Here is a 20,185-nt window from a genome sequence, read left to right on the forward strand (position 1 = left end):
CGATTCCACATCTAGGCCCTTTGGTGATGTTTGCATCCCTGTGTAAACTAGCTCACCAGCTTGTGCAAACTAGCTCACCAGCTTGTGCATTCATTTATTGATTTCGTAAATCTGCTGTGCACGTGTCTACTCTTTATGAGACAATTTAGACTCATCACCATTAAATACCATGGCAGCCATAAATTAGACCGTCCAATAATAGGAAATATTGCATTTTCTTCTTTTCTGAAGCCTCCTGTTTCTGGGGCTTTGTAGAAGGCAAGCTAGCATGATGTGTATGGACATTCATTCAATAAATATTCATTGGTGGATGGCTAGAAAAAGACAGTAGTGAAGACTCACCACTTTCGTTCCTGTAGCTCTTGGTGCAGCTGTTGCTTGCGTTTTCCACCAGTTGGGGTGGGTTAAATCGCACTGGCTTGGTGACAAATGGGAGACAACACAGCCAAGCATTTTTTAGTCAACTTGGAAGGCAGTTTAAGGTTTGGGCGTTGACTTTGGTCACTGTGACCTCATCAAAGAGTATAGAATAAATGCATAATACCCACCTTCCAATTTCCAAAGTTTGCTTCCTTGGAAGAGTATGAAATGTAACAAACTTGCCGAATTATCTTTGCCCATCCTGCTTTTCAGCATGTGGCCTCTTCAAACTGGTTTCAGAAATGAAATATAAGCAGGAAATCTTCCACTTGATGCTACTATCTATAATTTGCTGGTGAACTGGATTCTAGAGACTTGACTTCTCAAGAATTTGGGTTATGTGAGATGGTCATTTTTGTTCCCCATCCGGAGCGAACATAAAGGCTCTTTGTGTCTCTTTGAAATTTTCCCTTATTGTTTCCCCCTGTTCTTCATTTATCCCCTGGCCCTAAGGTTCAACAATAAGTGGTTGAGATGGTTTTTACTGTGTGTCTAACAAGCTCACATAAAATCTAATGACATAAATAATAGTCAGCTGTAACCAAGGTCTCTTGCCTCATCTCCCCCGTGTCTGTTATAAAGGAACGGCATGTAAGCTTACTTGTGCACACACGCACACGCTCATGCACTCTCTTAAAATTCCCCATAAAAACTCCACTTCTGAAATTGTCCAGGATCTCCTTGAGTGGTTGGTTCTAAATTCCAGAGGCTCAAGAGGTTTATATATTACTGACAGATCATGCTCACCCTTTGCGTTGTCCGGATACGCTGTCCTCAGGCTCTGCTCCTCCGCAGCCCGCAGCCCCATCAGCGCACTGTTGGCATCAACACGCATTCACAGTTACGTGAAGCCCCAACAATTCGCGGACGTTTGCAGAGCAATTCACTGATGGCGGGAAGATCCCCTGGAGAAGGGATAGGCCACCCACTCCAGTGTTCTTGGGCTTCCCTTGTGGCTCAGCTGGTGAAGAATCCACCTGGAATGAGGGAGACCTGGGTTCAATCCCTGGGATGGGAAGATCCCCTGGGGAAGGGAATTGGCTACCACTCCAGTATTCTGGCCTGGAGAATTACATGGGATCACCAAGAGTCAGACACGACTGAGCAACTTTCACTTTCACTTTTGCTGATGGCAAAGGCAAAATCTGAACCTCTCTTGTTACTCAAGAGAAAAGACAAATCAGTAGTGGTTGCTTTAATTCAATTATTCTACTTCCACAAACTTACACTAAAAATAAAGTTTCACATAGGTACAAAGACTTAAGTTAAAAGAATTCTTTTTGCAGCAGAGCAAAAGCCTGGAAGTAACCTAAATATCCATGAATAGGAGTCACGTTAAATAAACGGTAGCGTACCTACCCTTGGCACACTATACATCTGTTGAAAAGAATCCACTAATACGGATCTCTCTGAGCTGTTGTGATAGGTGAGGAAACAAGAACTACGTGCATGACATGGTCCTGGAGGGTTTTAAATATGAGTATAGTTAAATGCCCATATTCGCATAGAAAGTTTCCGGAAGGATGCAAAAACAACCGTTAACTCATTTTCTCTGGGGAGGGAACTAGAGGGAAAAGATGTAACAGACAATCTGTAGGCTCCTCCACGGAACAGCAAAATTCACATTTGTTTCAAATGCACATGAAACATTTACCAAAAATAGAACTTCCGGGCCATAAATCGTGAAGTCCCATTACATTTAAAAGGTTTCAAGGAATAAAAAGTACATACTCTGAAGTAACACACTTCTAAATAACCCATGTGTGATAGTTAATTTTCAAGGAATGAAAAGTACATACTCTGAAAATAGGGGAAGTAAAAGGAAGATTTTTGGAAAATTCGCAAATATCCAAAAGCGAAATAACACACTTGTAAATAACCCATGTGTGAGAGTTAATTTTATGTGTCAGGAAGAGAGAGAGTTCTCCCTTCCTCTGCCTTCTTCTACCCGAATCCTCAATGGATTGGCTAATGCCTACCCACATTGGTTAGGGCATATCTTCTCTACTCACTAATCTCTTTGGAGATACCTTCACAGCCACACCCAGAAATAATGTCTTACTAGCTCTCTGGGCCTTCCTTGGCTCAGTCAAGTTGATGCATAAAATAAACCATCCAGAATATGTTTTTTCTTTAAACTTTCAAAACCAATAATAAGAAAACAACCCGATAAAGAAATGGCAAAGTATTTTAACAGACATTTCACCAAAGAATATACCAGCACAGCTGGAAAAAAACGAAAAGCACCTGACTGGAACTTCCCTGGGTGGGTAAGAATCTGCTTTCCAAAGCCGGAGGCACAGGTTCAATCCCGGTGTCTAAGATCCCGCATGCCGCAGGGCAACTGAGCCCATGGACCACGTCTAGAGAGAAGCCCTCACCCCACCACGAAGAGCCCTAGTGCTGCAGCTGAGACCCATCAGAGCCAAAAATAAAATAAAGAACTATTTTGTAAAAAGCACATGACTAGAGTGCTGCGTTAGTCAGAGAAATGCAAATTAAATCCTCAAACACACACCCCTTAGAATGGCTGTAATTACAAAGACTGGCCACACCAATGAATGGCAAGGATGCAGAGCAGCTAGAATCCCCTTAACCTTGCTGGTGAGAGTGTGAAATGCTACAACCACTTTGGAAAAAAAGTTTGCAGTTGCTTATGAACCAGTAACCACAGTCTCTCATAACGAGAAAGGTCATGTCTATGCAGACTGATGAGTACTGATGAGTGAATGATCATAAAAGCTTTAGTCCAGCCAAAAACTAGAATCAACCCAAATGTCCATCTCCAGGTGAACAGATAGGGATACAGCCACCCAATAGAGTGGTACTCAGCAACACAGAGAAATAAACTAGCGATAAACATAGCAACATGGATTGAATCTCGGAACAGTTCTGCTGGTTGAAAGAAGCCAGAAAAGTGTGTTTGTATGTGTGTGGACATCACATACTAAGTGATGCCATTTGTTTAAAACTCTAAAAAATACAAACTAATTTATGGTGAAAGAAAGCAGACCTATGGTTGGCTAGGGAGTGGGTAGCAGGAGGAAGAGACTACAAGGGAATTACAGAGAAACCCTTGCTGCTGGATTTGTTCATTATCTTCATTGTGGTGGTGGGTTCATAGATGTGACCGTGTGTTCAAAACTTATCAAACTGTGCTCTAAGTATGTATGGTTATTTTGTATGTCAGTTATACCTCAACAGTTGTTAAAATAAGTAAAAACATTGAAAGGGGAGAAAGAAAAAGAGTGAAATGACTCCAGGAAAGATTACTATAATTTGCTGTATAGCATGTGCACCTCTGACCTTGTCCTTGAACTTTGACCCTTCATTCTAAGAATGTATAAGGTTGGGGAAAGCTGCTTTTTTTGGCACCCCTAATAAATTGACTTCACCTAACACCTTATTGGGACATTTCTTAGGTAGCTGGTGTTTCCTCCTCTTTTTAATAATATTTGCCTGAATTTTAATGGGGCCAACCGGTGTTTTCTAAGCCTCCACAGTCTTAGAACTACCAAGTGAATCAGGATAAACTTTATTTATGACTCTTAAGCATCTGTGAATTTATTTACTGCCTTTTCCTCATCCTCCAGAAGAAAGTCTTTGCTAGTTTGGTGTTTTGGAAGTCTCTAATGCTGTGTCCCAGAAATTTGGGGGAGCTGGAGACAGCCCAGCCGTTCTACAACTCAAAATCACATCTTTTTTTATTATGTCCTTAGTCTGCTAAGTTTTATAAATATTAAATAAATAAAATTCAATCCCTTGGGTTTGGGAGGGAAATAGTCCTTCCAGGGTAGGAAAAAATTAGTGGCTTGCCAAGTATTTTTAGACAAAAGCGTTTCTCCCCGCCACCCCAATGATCCAAGAACTGGCAATTATGGAAGGAAAGATGGAGTCCACAGGGTACATTTGGGAGCTAAAACAAGCAGATGTAAGATGAGAAAGTGGGATGGGAGGTCCTCTAAGGTTCCACACTGGTTTACAGTTCTGTCACTCTAGTGACACAGGCAGACCCAAATTTTAGTTCTGGCTTTATCGCTCATTTGCAGGGTTACAGGCTTACATCATCTCCATAAGCCTCAGTTCCCTCATTAGTTAAATAAAGATAATAAAGTCTAGTAAAATGCATTTAAAACTTCTGTGCTTAAAAACCAACACAACTTGGATGCTGCCTCTGGGACTTAAGTCCTGCGGGGTGCTGACCACTTGTTCACTGTGGATCATTAGACAATTGCCCAAGGGCAGGAGCCTGGCAGCCTCTCGGCACACTGTGTCCAGAAGCGCCACTTCAACGAGAATCCGAAGGTGCCCACCCTCATCCCTGCACCTTCTCACTGGTCCTTCATGTATGTAGGTCTAGTCAAGCCAGAACTCATTTTGAGCCCTTTGCTGATATCTCCTAATTGCCAGCCCTGTGCTGGATGCTCTTGCCTTACAATCTCAAATTGACAGATTTCTTAACAAGAAAAGTTTAAAGGACTTGCTTTTAAGATACATACAGAAAATGCAGCAAGCTGCCTAGTGACAGGAACGTAGAGAATTCTCCCCACACACCCCCACTCACCCCAAGGGAGGGAGTTTGATAGCCAGCTACGTAGTGAAAAGTGAAAGTTGGTTGCCCAGATGTGTCCGACTCTTTGTGACCCCGTGGCTCCTCTGTCCATGGAATTCTTCACTCAAGAATACTGGAGTGGATTGCCATTTCCTTTTCCAGGGGATCTTCCCAACCCAGGGATTGAACCCTGCATTGCAGGCAGATTCTTTACCATCAGAGCCACCAGAGGAGCCCAGCCAAACACACATGTATATGTTATTTTCCTCCTCCTGTTAGTTTAGGGATTCTCAGACCTTAGGGTATATAGACAGTTGTAAGCACAAAACTCTGTTCACTGAAGTTGTAGCTGCCCACCCTTGCCTCTCTCAGATCCCTGCTCAGCTGTCACCTTATCCACAAGGTGTCCCCTATAAATTAGTGACCCCCCAGCACTCTCCCTGCTCTTATCCGATTTGTTAGTTCTCTGTCACACATGTCCCCACCTGGCATGTTACATGTTTACTTCTCTCTCTGATGTCTCTCTCCTCCCTCTAGTCTGGGTGCTGTGGGAACCAGTGCCTGGAACTATACCTAGTCAGTAAATCTTTGCTGGGTGAATGAATGATTATGAATGAGCAGTTTAAGGAACTTTTGAGAGTTAATTTTGATCCTACATGATCTTTACCTTCACTGCTGCCTTTGAGACCTCCCATTTTGGAGTTAGATGGTTCTGGTATAATCGTTCACAGGAGGAGACACTCAGCCAGCTCTCTGATCTGTCTGCCCTTTCCTTTCCTACGCCAGGTGAATATAACACACACAATGGACCTTCCACACTGGCAAAGGAGGGAGACACGGACAGGCCACCCCGGGCCTCCGACGGGAAGCTCCGAGGCCGGTCTAAGCGGAGCAGCGACCCCTCCCCAGCAGGGGACAATGAGATCGAGGTAACTCCAGATGCTTCCACCCTGTTGAGTGAATGTCACGTCCACGTGTGGCTGGAACAGGAGGTGGGGACCAGAGTTCTCTCCAAGTCCCTGGGAGGAAGATGGCCCTTTGTGTTCACAGAGTGTAGTAACAGAAAAGTGCCCTTGATGAGAAGGAGGGAAGAATTTGACTGGCCACACGGAAGCACTGTTGACTGCAAGGCTAGGAAAAGTGACCCTAGACGTGGTAACAACCGGTGAGCCAAGACAGCATCACCTGGGGGCCTGGGAAAACCCAGACTGTGCCCACCGCCAGGGATTCCAAGTCAGTAGATCTGGGGCAGGGCCTGAGAAGCTGCATTTCCAGCAGATTCCTAGACAATGTTGATGTGGTGGGAGACCACACTTTGAAAACCTCCAGTAAAAAGAGACACAGATGTATAGAACAGTCTTCGGGACTCCGTGGGAGAGGGAGAGGGTGGGATGATTTGGGAGAATGGCATTGAAACATGTATAATATCATATAAGAAACGAATCGCCAGTCCAGGTTCGATGCAGGATACAGGAAGCTTGGGGCTGATGCACTGGGATGACCCAGAGGGATGGTACGGGGAGGGAGGTGGGAGGGGGGTTCAGGATGGGGAGCACGTGTACACCCGTGAAAGATTCATGTTGATGTATGGCAAAACCAATACAATATTGTAAAGTAATTAATCTCCAATTAAAATAAATAAATTTAATTAAAAAAGAAAGAAAGAAAACCTTCAGTAAAGATGACATTGGACAGTGGACCTTCCCCATTGGATTGGAGTGATTCTTAACCTCAGCTACTGGTTAGAATCACCCGGCGTGCTTTTGAAAATTCAGATACCCAGACCTCCTCCCAGACTAATTAACTGGACATTGCAGGGAGTTCTAAAAGTTCCCCTAGTGACCCTACTGGGTGTGTGTCGCTCAGTCGTGCCTGACTCTTTGCAGCCCCCTGGACTACAGCCTGGCAGTCTCCTCTGTCCATGGGATTCTCCAGGCAAGAATACTGGAGTGGGCTGCCATTTCCTCCTCCAGGGGTTCTTTGCAACTTAGGGACTGAACCCACGTCTCCTGCATCTCCTGCATTGACAAATGGACTCTTCTACCACTGAGCCACCTGGGAAGCAATAGTGACCCTCCTACAGCTTAGATATTTATCTATCTGGAGATAGGGGGCTGGCTGAAATGAATTTGCATTGTTTCTGTGATTCTGAGTTTTTCAGACAGTGGCTCTCAGTCTGGGCTGCATATAAGAATCTCCTGGGGACTTTCCTCATGGTCCACTGGTTAAGACTGCCCTCCCAATGCAGGGGGTGCCCAGGTTCAATCCCTGGTCAGGGAACTAGATCCCACATATCGCAACTAAGACCCAGTGCTGCTAAATAAATAAATTAAAAAAAAAGAAGAATCTCTGGGAAGCTTTGAGAAACCTTCATTCTCAAGCTGCAGATCAATGACGATCCAGATCAATGAAGTCAGAGTCCTTGGGGAGAGACCCAGGTGTCAGTATGTTTACGCTCCCTCCATGATTCCAGTGCAGCCCAGGCTCAGAACTACTATCGAAGAGCCGCAGCAGTCCTGATTATAATGAAGCAAGTGTGGGGTTATTGGTCAGGTGCTGACATTTTCCCAAGCAAACAAAAAAGAACAGTGTGCATGAGAGATTGAGGAGACAAGTAAAGGAGACAAATGCCCCCCAGAGTGTTAGTCACTCAGTCATGTCCACCTCTTTGTGACCCCATGGGCTGTAGCCCACCAGGCTCCTCCATCCATAGGATTTTTCCAAGCAAGACACTGGAGTGGGTTGCCGTTTCCTTCTCCCAGGGATCTTTCCTGGCCCAGGGATTGAACCCGGGTTTCCCACATTGCAGGTAGACTCTTTACCGTCTGAGCCACTGGGGAAGCTCATGTTATCTATCTAGCTCATGTTATCTGTCTAACTGTTATCTAAGAGAAAAAATGGGCACATGCACAAGTTTCTACTTGTTTGCAGAAGGCAGTCATTTGTCGGCTTGAGTGTGCCATGGGTATACACGGGTAGTGTTGGCAAAGCCTGGGTCACTGTCTTGGTACCCAAATGCAGCATCATCACACCCCTGTTCACAATCCTGTACAAATCTGGCAGCTACAAAGCTCAGCCGGCAAACTCAGATATGCTAAGAAATACCATTTTCATCGTTTCCTTAAAACCAGTGTCATTTTGACTCTGAGTCCCCATCCATCCAGGTGGTGGGGAATTCCATTTCATTACTGGGGCCCTTCCCCCTGCCGGGATTATGTGAGAATCTCAAGGTTCATGTGGTCTCAGAAAACAGAATAATAGGGACTTCCCTGGCAGGCTATTGGTTAAGATTCTATGCTTCCAATGCAGAGGGTGTGGGTTTGATCCCTGGCGGGGGAACTAAGATCCCACATACTGCACAATGCGGCCAATAAATAAATAAGTATGCCCCTGGTTAAAAAATAATAATTTTTAATTTTTAAAAAAAGACAAAATAATAGCCTCTGTTGTCCAGTGTGGCTTGGTGGCTGCTGCCTTTCTCATTTTCAGGATCTGCAGTGGTCATTGGAAGTCCAGCCATTCTCTGGGGTCTCCTGCCATATGTTGGGCATAGAGATCCTTGTTGACAATAAGGACTTTGAGGTATTAGGTACAGTCATTTGGTTGCAAACAACAAAAGCCAATTCTGGTTACTTAAGCAAAAAGGAATTTACTGGGAGTAAACGGCATGAAGAGGAAGTGATACAACCAAAGTTATGAAGAATATTATCAAAGGCCATGCTGGGAAATCCAGGGTGCCAGCCCCAACTGCAGAGCAAAACATTTAAAATTCTAACACTATGTCACTCGACGTTTGATTCCAAAGAGGCGGCATCCCATTGGCCTGGTCTAGGTCCTCACTCGTGCCCAGATGGACAGTCCCACCAAGACAGCGCGCAATGGGAAAGAAAACGGGATGCTCTTCTAAGCCAGTAGGGGCTTCCCTGATGGCTCAGTGGTAAAGAATCCATCTGCCAGTGCAGGAGACAGGGGTTCAATCCCTGGTCCGGGAAGATCCCACATGGCATCGAACAGCTAAGCCCCTATGCCACAACTACTGAGCCTGTGCTCTGGAGCCTGGGAGCCACAACTACTAAAGCCCATGTGCCCTAGATCCTGTGCTCCGCAACTAGAGAGTGGCTCCTGTTTGCTGCAGCTAGAGAAAAAGCCTACGCAGCAACAAAGACCCAGCACAGCCAAAAATAAATAAATAAAAATTATTTTTTGGAAAGGGGGTGGATGCTGGAGACCCTAACAACAACAAATGGCCAATATTAGGACATTTGATATTTAGCCAGTGTTCTCTGGTAGGACGTACTAGTTAACCAGTGTTTACTAGTAGGGCTACGCCATATTCACTAAGAGAGCAGTGGCAGTTGTTTATGGCTGGTGTCTGTTCCGATCATCCCAGAAGTTATTAAGTATTTTGAACATCACTCCCCTCCCCTAAGGCTTCCCAGGTGGCTCAGTGGTAAACAGCCTGCCTGCCAATGCAGGAGGTGTGGGTTCGATCCCTGAGTCAGGAAGATCCCCTGGAGAAGGGAATGGCAGCCCACTCCGGTATTCTTGTCTGGGAAATCCCACGGACAGAGGAGCCTGGCAGGCTGCAGCCCGTGGGGTTTCAAAAGAGTTGGACACGACTGAGCGACTAAACAATGACTCTTCCCTGTGCTTGGTCAGCCTCTGGAGGTACACCCAGCCATCTCCTCCGAGAGCTGGACTGCCCTAGGAACCTGCCACAGAGCGTGTGTTCCCACTGCTCATGGCACCATTCTCAGTCCAGAGGATTCTGTCCTTGCTTTTCCTCTAATTCTTAAAGCCACCACCTTCCAAAACCAAAGAGACTTTGCACAAACCCTTCAGGAGATTAAGCCTTTGCGAAAAGTTAGAAGAAAATGTACTGGCTCCAGGTTACCCTTGCTTTCTGCCCTCCCAGATGCCTGAGGATTTTCTACCAGCTGGAAGTTGCAGAGCTATAGAAAATCCCGGAGAGCAACTCACACTTTACTATTTTTAAAAAATGTATTAAGTCACTAACGTGGTTTCTGCTCTTGGTAGGGGACAGTGGGGGCGGAGAGACATTTTTCCATTAAGCTGAGAAGGGGGTGGGGTGGCATGGAAGTGGGGGATTATGGGGTGATATTTTTCTAGAAACATCTGCTGCTTGATTCCAGAGTAAGTACCACTGGGCAGGAACAGTTGAAAAGGCGTGAGCTGTGTTTCACTGCCGTGCTTAATTTCAGCATGGAGGGTTTGCACGAGTCGCACCTCCTAAGTCTTTGGTACTGTTGCTAATGACCGTAGCCCACGAGAGAGAAATTAGGTAGAGAAGTGGAAAGAAGGAAAATTCGGAGTCTGTATTAGTTAAAATCCCTTGACTGCAGGTGCCAGAAACCAACTTGAGCTGGCTTAAGTGAAAAAGCAGAATTTATTTTAAGGATACGGGGATTCTCTTAGAACTCATGAGCCAAAGGGACAGCCAGTGTCGGCAAGATACTGTAAGCAGAAGGTGGGAGAGGCCAGGAAACGCATTTACGCCTTCTCGCCCCACGTTCCACAGTGTAGGTGCTAGAATCCCCAGGCAGGAATGTCCCTTCAGTGTACAGGTTACTGGGCACGGCTCTCCTCCAGGCCCCTCACTCTGTGCTCACAGTCACTCAGTCGTGTCCGACTCTTTGCGACCCTATGGACTGCAGCCCACCAGGCTCCTCTGTCCATGGAATTTCCCAGGCAGGAATACTGGAGCAGGTTGCCATTTCCTCCTCCAGAGGATCTTCCCGACCCAGGGATCGAACCCACGTCTCCTGCATTGGCAGGCACATTCTTTACCACTGAGCCAGCTGGGAAGTCCTCACTAAAGCCAGCTGAGAAGCCCTTGCTTCTCAGTAAAACCAAGTCCTACAAAAGTCTTGGATCGTGTTTCCCTCTCTCCAACCTCTGTTCCTCTTCCTCCGCAGAGTGGCCTGGCCTGGCCTCCAGATCATGTTGCCAGCAACAGCCACCCAAAGACGATGAATTTCTTTCCAGGCTCCAGTTTTGAGTTCCCGAGGAAAGGCTTCTGACCCAGTGGGGTTAGGGGCCCAGCCCTGGCCCAAACCCTGGTGGGCTAAAAAGTTAGGGTCATCGGCAGAATGGCCACCGCAAACAATATACCCACTAAAAATCTAGGGCAGGGAGATAGAATGGTGGCCTAGTGAGGAAGAGGGACAGACCCTCTTCAGAGGAAATATAGTCAATAAATTAAGGGACTCTGCATTAAATTTGAAAAATATTCGTTGATTTTTTTAAAAATCCTCTTACCAAAGTATCTAAGTTTAACTGATCCAACCCAGTTGGATAAACTAGGACTTAGCATATTTAACCCCCCACAGTGATTTTCAAACACTTTTTGCCTTGACCTATAATAGGAACAATACTTATTATCATGACCCAGAATATATATACACATAATTGTAAGCAGAGCAAAAATTTCACAAAGTAATATTCAAGTCTACTAATTGTTTTGAAAACCTCTGTATTCATTGATCTTTTTCCTTTGAGATATTACCTTTCTCTTCACTTTTAAAGGCATTACAGATGTGTAAATACAACCCCTGACCCCCCAGAGGGTTTTCCAAGGTGGCCCACTCAAGTTGGTAGACTAAGTAGGTACCTTTGCTGCCCCAACACCAGCTACATAAATGATCAGTCAGCCCTTTTGTTCTTAAAAATAATGATCACCAGAAAAATTAAGAAAACCTACAGTATGAAAAATTATGGCCAAGATAAATGAATAGGATAAATGAGAGGTAATTTAAGAAACAAAAGAGATCATAGAAAAATTCTCTTTGGTTTTCTGCCGGGGTCCAGCCCCGATGGATCCAGGGAATTCGAAGCGGGGACGGCATCGGCAAGGATCAGGAAACAACTGCTTAATTAAACGTTAATTAAGGATATAAAGAGTAATAGAATAAGGATAGCTCAGTGAGGAAATTCAGTGGAGAAAAGAGGCTGAAATAAGGATAGCTCAGTGAGGAAATTCAGTGGAGAAAAGAGGCTGAATAATTCAGCCAGAAGGTGAGAGCAAGAACGACATGGGGAGACCAAGTTTTGGTGAACAAGGCCCGCACTTTATTTCCCAAAGTAGTTTTTATACCTTAAGTTATGCATAGAGGATAATGGGGGAAGGGGTAGAGTCATGCAGTAAGCCAGGCTTTCTTCCTGCAAACTTATCATATGCAAAAGTTTAGGTGATTTGCATCATCTTCTGGCCCGGAGGCCTGTTAACATTTTAAGACGCTTTCTTCAGAAAACTTATTTTTCTCTAAAGGTGATTAGTCAAGCGCCACCCTCAAAAGCGTTAGATAAAGTTGCATTCCTACAGAGCAAAGGTGTGGTGAGCTATAACAAGAAAAAGAATTAACTCAAGGATCCCAGGTTGCAAACATTAAAGCTACTATTTACACCAATTATATTAATCAATACACTGCCAGGGACACAGCAGGTAAGGGATATGGAGACTTAGCAGCAAACATTGGCCCAACAAGTGAAAATCCCTTCACCAATACAATTTCTAATCAATCTTTTAACTGCTCAAAGGACTCTGTATTTAGACAGTTTAGGACATCTCATGCCTCTCACAGTTGGGAGGCTCTGAGCAAATCACATGTGGCCAGAAAAACCTATTCAGGCAGGCTAGAGGACTTCCAAAGGAGTTTGTAGGTTGAAACACTGTCACACCCAGGAATTATTAACTGGAGCTGTAAGTTAACTCTATTTTTCAGAGAGAGGTAGTGGGGGACAGCCCCCCATAAAGTCAGAGGTGTAGGTGAAAGCACAAAGCAGAAAGTAGGCAGACTCTGGTTTGGGGAGTAGATGCTCGAGAATTTCCAGGGGGACTCCTGAGGCTCGATCCCGCCTTTGCGTATGCCAAGCCTCCTTCCTCATGACCTTTGCCACGGGCGGAGCTCGCTCCCAGCAGTTTTCTTATCTTGTATCCACAGAATAAGAAGTGCGGGCTAATGGAAAAGAAACACGCAGAGACAAAGAAAAAGCTACTGTAGATTTTTAAATGATAGACTCAAAAGTTTCATAGAAAGGTTAGAAGAGAAAGTTAAAGACATCTCTGAGAACATTTATTTAAAAAAATTATAGAAAAAATATTTTTAAAGGATAAGTAATATCAATCCAAAAGGTCTAATTTGACTGTTGGAAATTCCAGAAAGAGAGAACAGTGGGAGAGATGAGAGGACATTATTTAAAGAAATAAGATTGAAATTATTTGAATGCTGAACAGTATGAGTGAAAAAAGACTACACCTAGATATATCCTCATGGGATTTGAGGATACCAAATATAAAGAAAAGAGCCTAAAACATCCAAAGAGGAAAAAAGTAAAACCTACAAAGAACTGAAGATCAGTGAAACATCAGACTTCTCATTAATCATGCTGGATACTACAAGATAGAGGGATTCTTTCAAAGCTCTAGACGGCATTATTTTCCCATTGGAATTCTGCGCTTAGAGGAACTTTATAGCGAATTAAGGTATGATTAGATTTGTAAAAATGCAGCAAGATTACTTTCTATGCACCCTCTAAGAAAAAGCAACCTAAGGATATACTCAAGCAAAACAAGGAAGAAACCCAATAAAGAGATTTAGGATCCAGAAAACAGTGAATCTGACCCAGAAATGCAGTGAAGGGGAGTCTCAGGATCCTAGCTATGTGGCAACCCTAAAGATGATCCAGTCCACATTGGAACATTCTGTCACAGAGGAAGAACATCTTTGATATAGAGGGTGTGGCTAAATTTGAGATTCTAATAAAGAGACCATATTGGAAACAAAAGAATTAAATCAGTTAATAAACTCCAGCAAAAATAAAAGTTATTCCAGACAGGCATGATTCCTATGTGAAAAAAACTGAGCTATGACATGATTTTAATCAAGATGGAGTACAAGAAAGGAGAATACATATGACCTTAGTGGCAGAAACGGTTTCCTTAAAGTCATTCTGGAGGGGACCCCCTGGTGGTCCAGTGGCTAAGACTCCACACCCCCAGTGCATGGGGCCAGTGAACTAGATCTGGTCAGGGAACTAGATCCCACTTGCCACATCTAAGAGTTCACCAAAGATAGAAGATCCCACATGCCGCAACGAACACTTGATGGAGCTAAATAACTACGTTGTTTGTTTTTTTTTTTAATAAAATTAAAATAAATGGGCTCCAGAGTTATGACACTGGCTACAGAGAAAAGGAAGTAAAATCCTAGCTCATTACTTGGCTCTTCAGTGAACAGTAATCACAAGATGTAAATAAATGCCCTTTACTGGCTACCAACTTTTAACATCAACATGAAGACAGAGCACTTAAGGTAGTTATAAAACCCAATGCACGAACCAGTTTATCCACACTGACAAGGCAAAAGTAAGGCTGAAGCTCAAATACTGGAGAGGGGAGGAGCTAGTGGAAAGGGTGAAAGTGAAGTCGCTCAGTCGTGTCCTACTCTTTGTGACCCCATGGACTGTAGCCTACCAGGCTCCTCCCTCCATGGGATTCTCCAGGCAAGAGTACTGGAGTGGGTTGCCATTTCCTTCTCCAGGGGATGTTCCCCACCCAGGGATCGAACCTGGGTCTCCGGCATTCCAGGCAGACGCTTTAACCTCTGAGCCACCAGGGAAGCCCTGGTGGAAAGGGTAGGGACACCAATATCCATATTTTCCATATTGAGCTTGCTGTTTTAGCCAAGAGAAAATATCCAGAGCATATGGGAATTGAAAATAGAGCAGTTCACATATGTGAAAAACATAAAATTCTGGAGAAACGGGGGAGATTACCATGAGCTAAACCTTCGTCTTTCACAATGCCCAGTCTAAAGTGGGCAAATCAGGGATTTCCCTGGGGGTCCAGTGGTTAAGACTCCACCTTCCAATGCAGGGGGCACAGGTTCAATCCTTGGTCAGGGAACTAAGTTCGTACATGCTTCGAGGTGCAGCCAAAAATCAAAAAAGTAAAAATAGAAACACAAAAAAAACGAGTAAAGTTGGCAAACCAATAAGTGAAAGTATGTAATTTAGAGTTATAAAGGTAATCACCAGAACTGCTAAAAACAAACTCTCAGAAGTAGCTAGGCTTATGGTGAGCAGTCAACGTAAAATGGTAGTATTTCATTTTGTCAAATGAGTTCTATGATTTTTATTGTTGGTTTTGGACTGAATTCCTCCTTTTTTGAGCTTTTATGTGAAAGGCAAGAACAGGCATCTCACAGTTCTGGCATCTTTGGGTTGACAGGGACCCCCAGGATCAGCCATCAGAATATATTTTACACAGTTGAGGTTGAATGGAGACTCAAGGACCCATCCATGAGTCACATGTTTTAGAAATTAGAGATAATGTTTTTCAAGACATCTTTCTCCTCCCAGGGAGTTAATTTCTGCAGACATCAAGTCAGATGCAAGCAAATGTATTTATCTCCTTTCTCTCCCTCTCTTTCATCCCAGCGTGTGTTCGTGTGGGACCTGGATGAGACGATAATTATTTTCCACTCCTTACTCACGGGGACTTTCGCCTCCAGATACGGGAAGGTAAGAATCATGTTGTCTCTCTGTTTCTCTCTTTTTTTTTCAGCATAACAGTCTGTCCAGCTGGTTTATCCTGGGAATTGTGGGGGCAGCTGGTGAGGCAGCTTCTCCAACAAATGCTGCCCCTTTGCATCACCCCAGGTTTGAGAAGTCCTATAGAATTTTCCCTTGACATGTGAAAATTCAATCAGCTTCCCCCATTGTCTGCCTTGCCTTTTCTTCCAACACATGAAACAGTCAACATCCACTTGATCGGATGTAAGCTTGTAGTCTTCGCCTGTCTCCCTCCTCCTAAGAGGGCTAGGAGATGCTTCAGCCAAACCCAGGAATCCTAGCTGGAAAGTGAGGTAAAGTACTTTTCTTCCTCCCTATTGTTTATCTTACTATCTCTGGCAGATGAATTTAATTTTCCTCCCATTTTTCTGAGACAAGGGGGAGGCATTTTGTCAGCTCCAACAGCTTTGCAAATGTATCATCGACAAATTATGTCAAGGAACCATCCAGTTAGAATTTCAGGCAGATGCTGTTGGTGGACTGGTGGTCCATGCAAGAACCACCAAAAACCCCTTAAAAATGCAAAAATGAGGGTTTCCCCAGTGGCTCAGTGGTAGAGAATCTGCCTGCAATGCAGGAGATGCAGGTTCGACCCCTGGGTCTGGAAGATCCCTGGAGAAGGGCATGGCTACCCACTCCAGTATTCTTGCCTGGAGAATACCATGGATGGAGGAACCTGTCGGGCTACAGTCCACGGGGTCTCAAAGAGTCAGACCAAGCAACAGAGCATGCATGCAATGCAAAAATGAACCCAACTGCTAAAACCCAAACCCTGCTGATTCTTTGCATCCATCCTGAGGGCTTGGTATCAACCCCCCTGTGGATGCTCCAGATGTCTGCCATCTCTTCAGGGAGACAGGTAGAGGTGGAGGGGTGGGGCTTTGGGGGACAGACACAGAATCAGCTTTTCTGAGTTAAGCGACCTGTCGGCAGCTGCTTCCACGCATGAGTGGGAACCAGGAGACTCACCAGCGCCTGGAAAATATTTCTGTTTCTGTTTAGAGCCCAGGAATATGATTTGACATCACCTCATGGCTTTTCCAGCTGCTCGTGTTTTTTATGAGGGTTGTAACAAGCTGGATGTGTAATTAGCAAGATAGATTTATCGTCTGCCGTTACGTTGTAAAGAATGTTAAAATGGTGTTGGTGGTGCAGAAACCTCTCGGCGAGGAGGAATGCCGTTAATATGTCTAGCAGTGCCTGCGGGAAATCCGGCATGCGTTTTTGGAGCGTGCACAGCTTAGGGAAAGGATGGCAGAGTCCAGAGCTGCTGAAAGCAGACTTGGCAGCTATTGCAAAAAAAAAGAAAGAAAGAAAATGGGCTTTCCCAAAGGGGCTGCAGTAGCGAAATGCCCACCCGGGCTGGGTATTCTGTGGTTCTTAACCACCCAGATAAAACCATCTCCCCTAAGAACCATTCCTTCACTCTTCTTGCCCTTCAAGAAGTTCCACTACTTCACGCAACAATTTGGTTTCCATGGAGGGCTTTGTAATCTTGGGTATGATTTTTGTGTCTGTGTCTCACCACCACTTTTTAAACCAAATTATGCTCCTACTGCTGCTGAAAATTTGAGGGTATGGAAAGCTGGAGAGGGAAAGTTTAAGAGATGACAAGCATTTGTTTTCTGCATCTATGTCTCTATTTCTGCTTTGCAAATAGGTTCATCTGTACCATTTTTTCCTAAGGAGGATGGGATGAATTGGGAGATTGGGATTGACATATGTACACTACATATAAAATGGGCTTCCCTGGTGGCTCGGTGGTAAAGAATCTGCCTGCCAGTGCAGGATGAGAGTTCGATTCTTGGGTCAGGAAGATCCCCTGGAGAAGGAAATGGCAACCCACTCCAGTATTCTTGCCTGGGAAATCCCATGGACAGAGGAGACTGGCGGGCTACAGTCAGTCCATGGGGTCACAAAAGAGTCTGACATGACTTAGCGACTAAACAACAATACTGTGTATAAAATGATAACTCATGAGAATGATATGGCACAGGGAACTCTCCTCAGAGCTCTGTGGTGACCTAAATGGGAATGATACCCAAAAAAGGAGGGATATATGTATACGTATAGGTGATTCAACCCACTCCATTCTTGCCTAGAAAATCCTGTAGACAGAGTAGCCTGGTGGGTTACAGTCCATGGGGTTGTAAAGAATCAGACACAACTGAACGGCTTTCATTTTCGTAGGCGATTTACTTTGCTATACAACAGAAACCAACACAACGTTTTAAAGCAACTCCAATAAAAAATACAAAAACAAATTACAGGCTCACTTAAGGCAGGGACAAAGCTCAGAGCTCTCTTCTGGGCCCCATGGCACCTGGTGCGTGTCAGTCCTCATCACTAGCCAGCTCTCTGCAGCCCGATCACCTGTTCACCACCACCTTTCCCTGCAGCTCTCTGGTCTCCAGTCTTGCCCTTTCCAGCCACCTACAGAGAGATCATCCTAAAATGTAAGCCTGGTCTCTCCTCTACTGAAAAATTGTCAGTGGCTTCCCTGTAGAGAAACCCTAACCCCAGCCTCCACGGCCCTTCACGAGCTGGCTCCTTCCCGTCTCTCCCGCCCTGTTTCCTGCAACTTATCCAGAGTTGCTTTCTGTCCTCGTAACCTTCCACATTCTCCCCATCTATCCTAGGTTTCTCTCAGCATCAGAGCCTGAGGCCAGGAGGGAGTGAGTGCTGGTAGTTTAGCCGGGGGGGGTGATCCCAGGGAGCACTGGGCACAGAGTGGGGAAGTGAGGTGGGGAGGGAAAGGCAGCCTCTACAGGGTACGTGAATACTGGGTTGGCCAAAATGTTCATTTGGGTTTTTCCATAACATATTAGCTATTAACAAGAAGTAGCTATGGCTGCAGGTAACTGGGGCTCAGAGCTATTGGGGACCTCTGGGAGACTCACCTCAGAGGTTATAGCCCAAGGAGCAAGGATGATGAGATATTTATCTACAAATTCCCTTCCATCATGGGTTGAGGGATTCTTCTAGGGGTGTTAGCTCCCTGAATTGGCCTGCCCCGTGGAAACTCTAGGGCAGGAAATCACAGGTTCTAACAGGAGAGAGCCTCTGCTTGCTGAGAGGACCTGGAAGAGGGGCATACTGGAGGTTTCTGCTATAATCTAGAATGTTCTAGAAAGTTGGTGTACTTAGGTTAGCTCACACTTATCTTTCAGTTTCCGTTTTCAGTGTAACTGCCTCCAAGAATACTTTCCTAACCACTCCCATCTACATTGCATCTCTTCCCATAATTCTTATTTTTCACTTGCAATTACGGAATTCCCTGGTGGTCCAGTGGTTAGGGGGCTTTCCCAGTGGTAAAGAATCCGCCTGCCAATGCAGAAGATGAGGGTTCGATCCTGGGGTCAGGAAGATCCTCTGGAGAAGGAAATAGCAACCCACTCCAGTATTCTTGCCTAGGTAAGCCCATGTACCCAGGAGCCTGGCGAGGAACAGTCCATGGGGTGGAGTCAGACACAACACCACTGGCCGACTGACGCGCTCACCAGAGGTTAGGACTCCATGCGCCCATTGCTGAGGGCTCAGGTTCCATTCCTGGCCAGGGGACTGAAAATCCCACGAGCCTTGTGACGTGGCCAAAAAATTAAAAATAAATAGAATTATGTACTCATTCTCTGTCTCCCTGCTAAGTTGTATGTGCCCTGAGCACAGTGACCATGAACATTTTTTTATCAACCCACCTAAGCACAGTGCACAGACCAGATTGCTCAATGGGTATTTGTTGGGAGAATGAATCGGGGTGGTCCTCTAGAATGAAAGCAGCATGACGACAGGCACTTTTTTTCCCATTTTGTTCATTGCTTCGTCCCCAGAGCAAAGAACAGTGCCCCCTACTTAGCAGACATCAAATAAATATTTGGTGAATGAAGGGAGGAAGGAAAGAAAATAGTATCAAAACAAAAAATTCCTAACTGGGGGCCACACGCCAAATTCTGCCTGCAGACATTTGTGTTTTGCCCCTAGAGTGTTAGAAAAAATGTGAATTTGTCGCCAACATTTAAAAAACCAGGAGATTGCACAGACCAAAATAATCGCGATGTCCAAGTCTTCTTGAAAAATTAGAAAATCTGGCAATCCTGCACTCCCAGGTGGCAGCAATCAGCAGGAGCTGAGTAGCCGCTGCCCAGTTAGCGGGGGTGGACGCTCTCCAGCCCATCCACGGCCCCACCTGGCCTGTTTAACCCATTTAGGGGACCTTCCTGACCCCACTGGCACCTGAGTTTCAACATCTGTCCTAAAATTTGGGAACCACAGAAGTTAGAGCTGGAAGGACCTGGGAGATCATCACATCCAGTGAGTCTCCATGGGACAGTAGGAGAAACTGAGGCCCAGAGAGAGTGAGGTCACCCAGGGGATAACAAGAGCCACGCCTCAGGCTCATGTGCCTCCCTGGATACTCTCACAAGGTCCAGGGAAAACTAAGGTGAGATGCTCTTGGAGACCCCAGGTCTCCTGTGCCATCATCATCCCTCTTCTAGACTCTTCCACGAAATTAGAAAATGCTTGCTCCTTGGAAGAAAAGCTATGACAAACCCAGACAGCATATTAAAAAGCAGAGACATTACTTTGCCGACAAAAGTCCATATAGTCAAAACTATGGTTTTT

The 20,185-nt window shown here is 45.0% G+C and overlaps 1 protein-coding gene and 1 non-coding gene across 5 annotated transcripts in view; one reads left to right on the forward strand and one right to left on the reverse strand.

Moving 5' to 3' along the window:
• The window catches only part of EYA2 (EYA transcriptional coactivator and phosphatase 2), a 262,777-nt gene that overhangs the window by 164,663 nt on the left and 77,929 nt on the right, over positions 1–20,185 (forward strand). For all 4 annotated transcript variants that reach the window (XM_061437833.1, XM_061437832.1, XM_061437831.1 and 1 more), the window contains 2 exons: positions 5,759–5,901; positions 15,431–15,514. In XM_061437833.1, the coding sequence (XP_061293817.1) occupies positions 5,759–5,901; positions 15,431–15,514 (227 nt within the window). The remainder of the gene's footprint in view (positions 1–5,758; positions 5,902–15,430; positions 15,515–20,185) is intronic.
• Positions 14,539–14,610, reverse strand: TRNAS-GGA (transfer RNA serine (anticodon GGA)). Its single transcript has one exon. It is a non-coding gene; the product is annotated as a tRNA-Ser (tRNA).

This window comes from Bos javanicus, chromosome 13 (assembly GCF_032452875.1).
Source record: "Bos javanicus breed banteng chromosome 13, ARS-OSU_banteng_1.0, whole genome shotgun sequence".
NCBI classification, from domain to species: domain Eukaryota; kingdom Metazoa; phylum Chordata; class Mammalia; order Artiodactyla; family Bovidae; genus Bos; species Bos javanicus.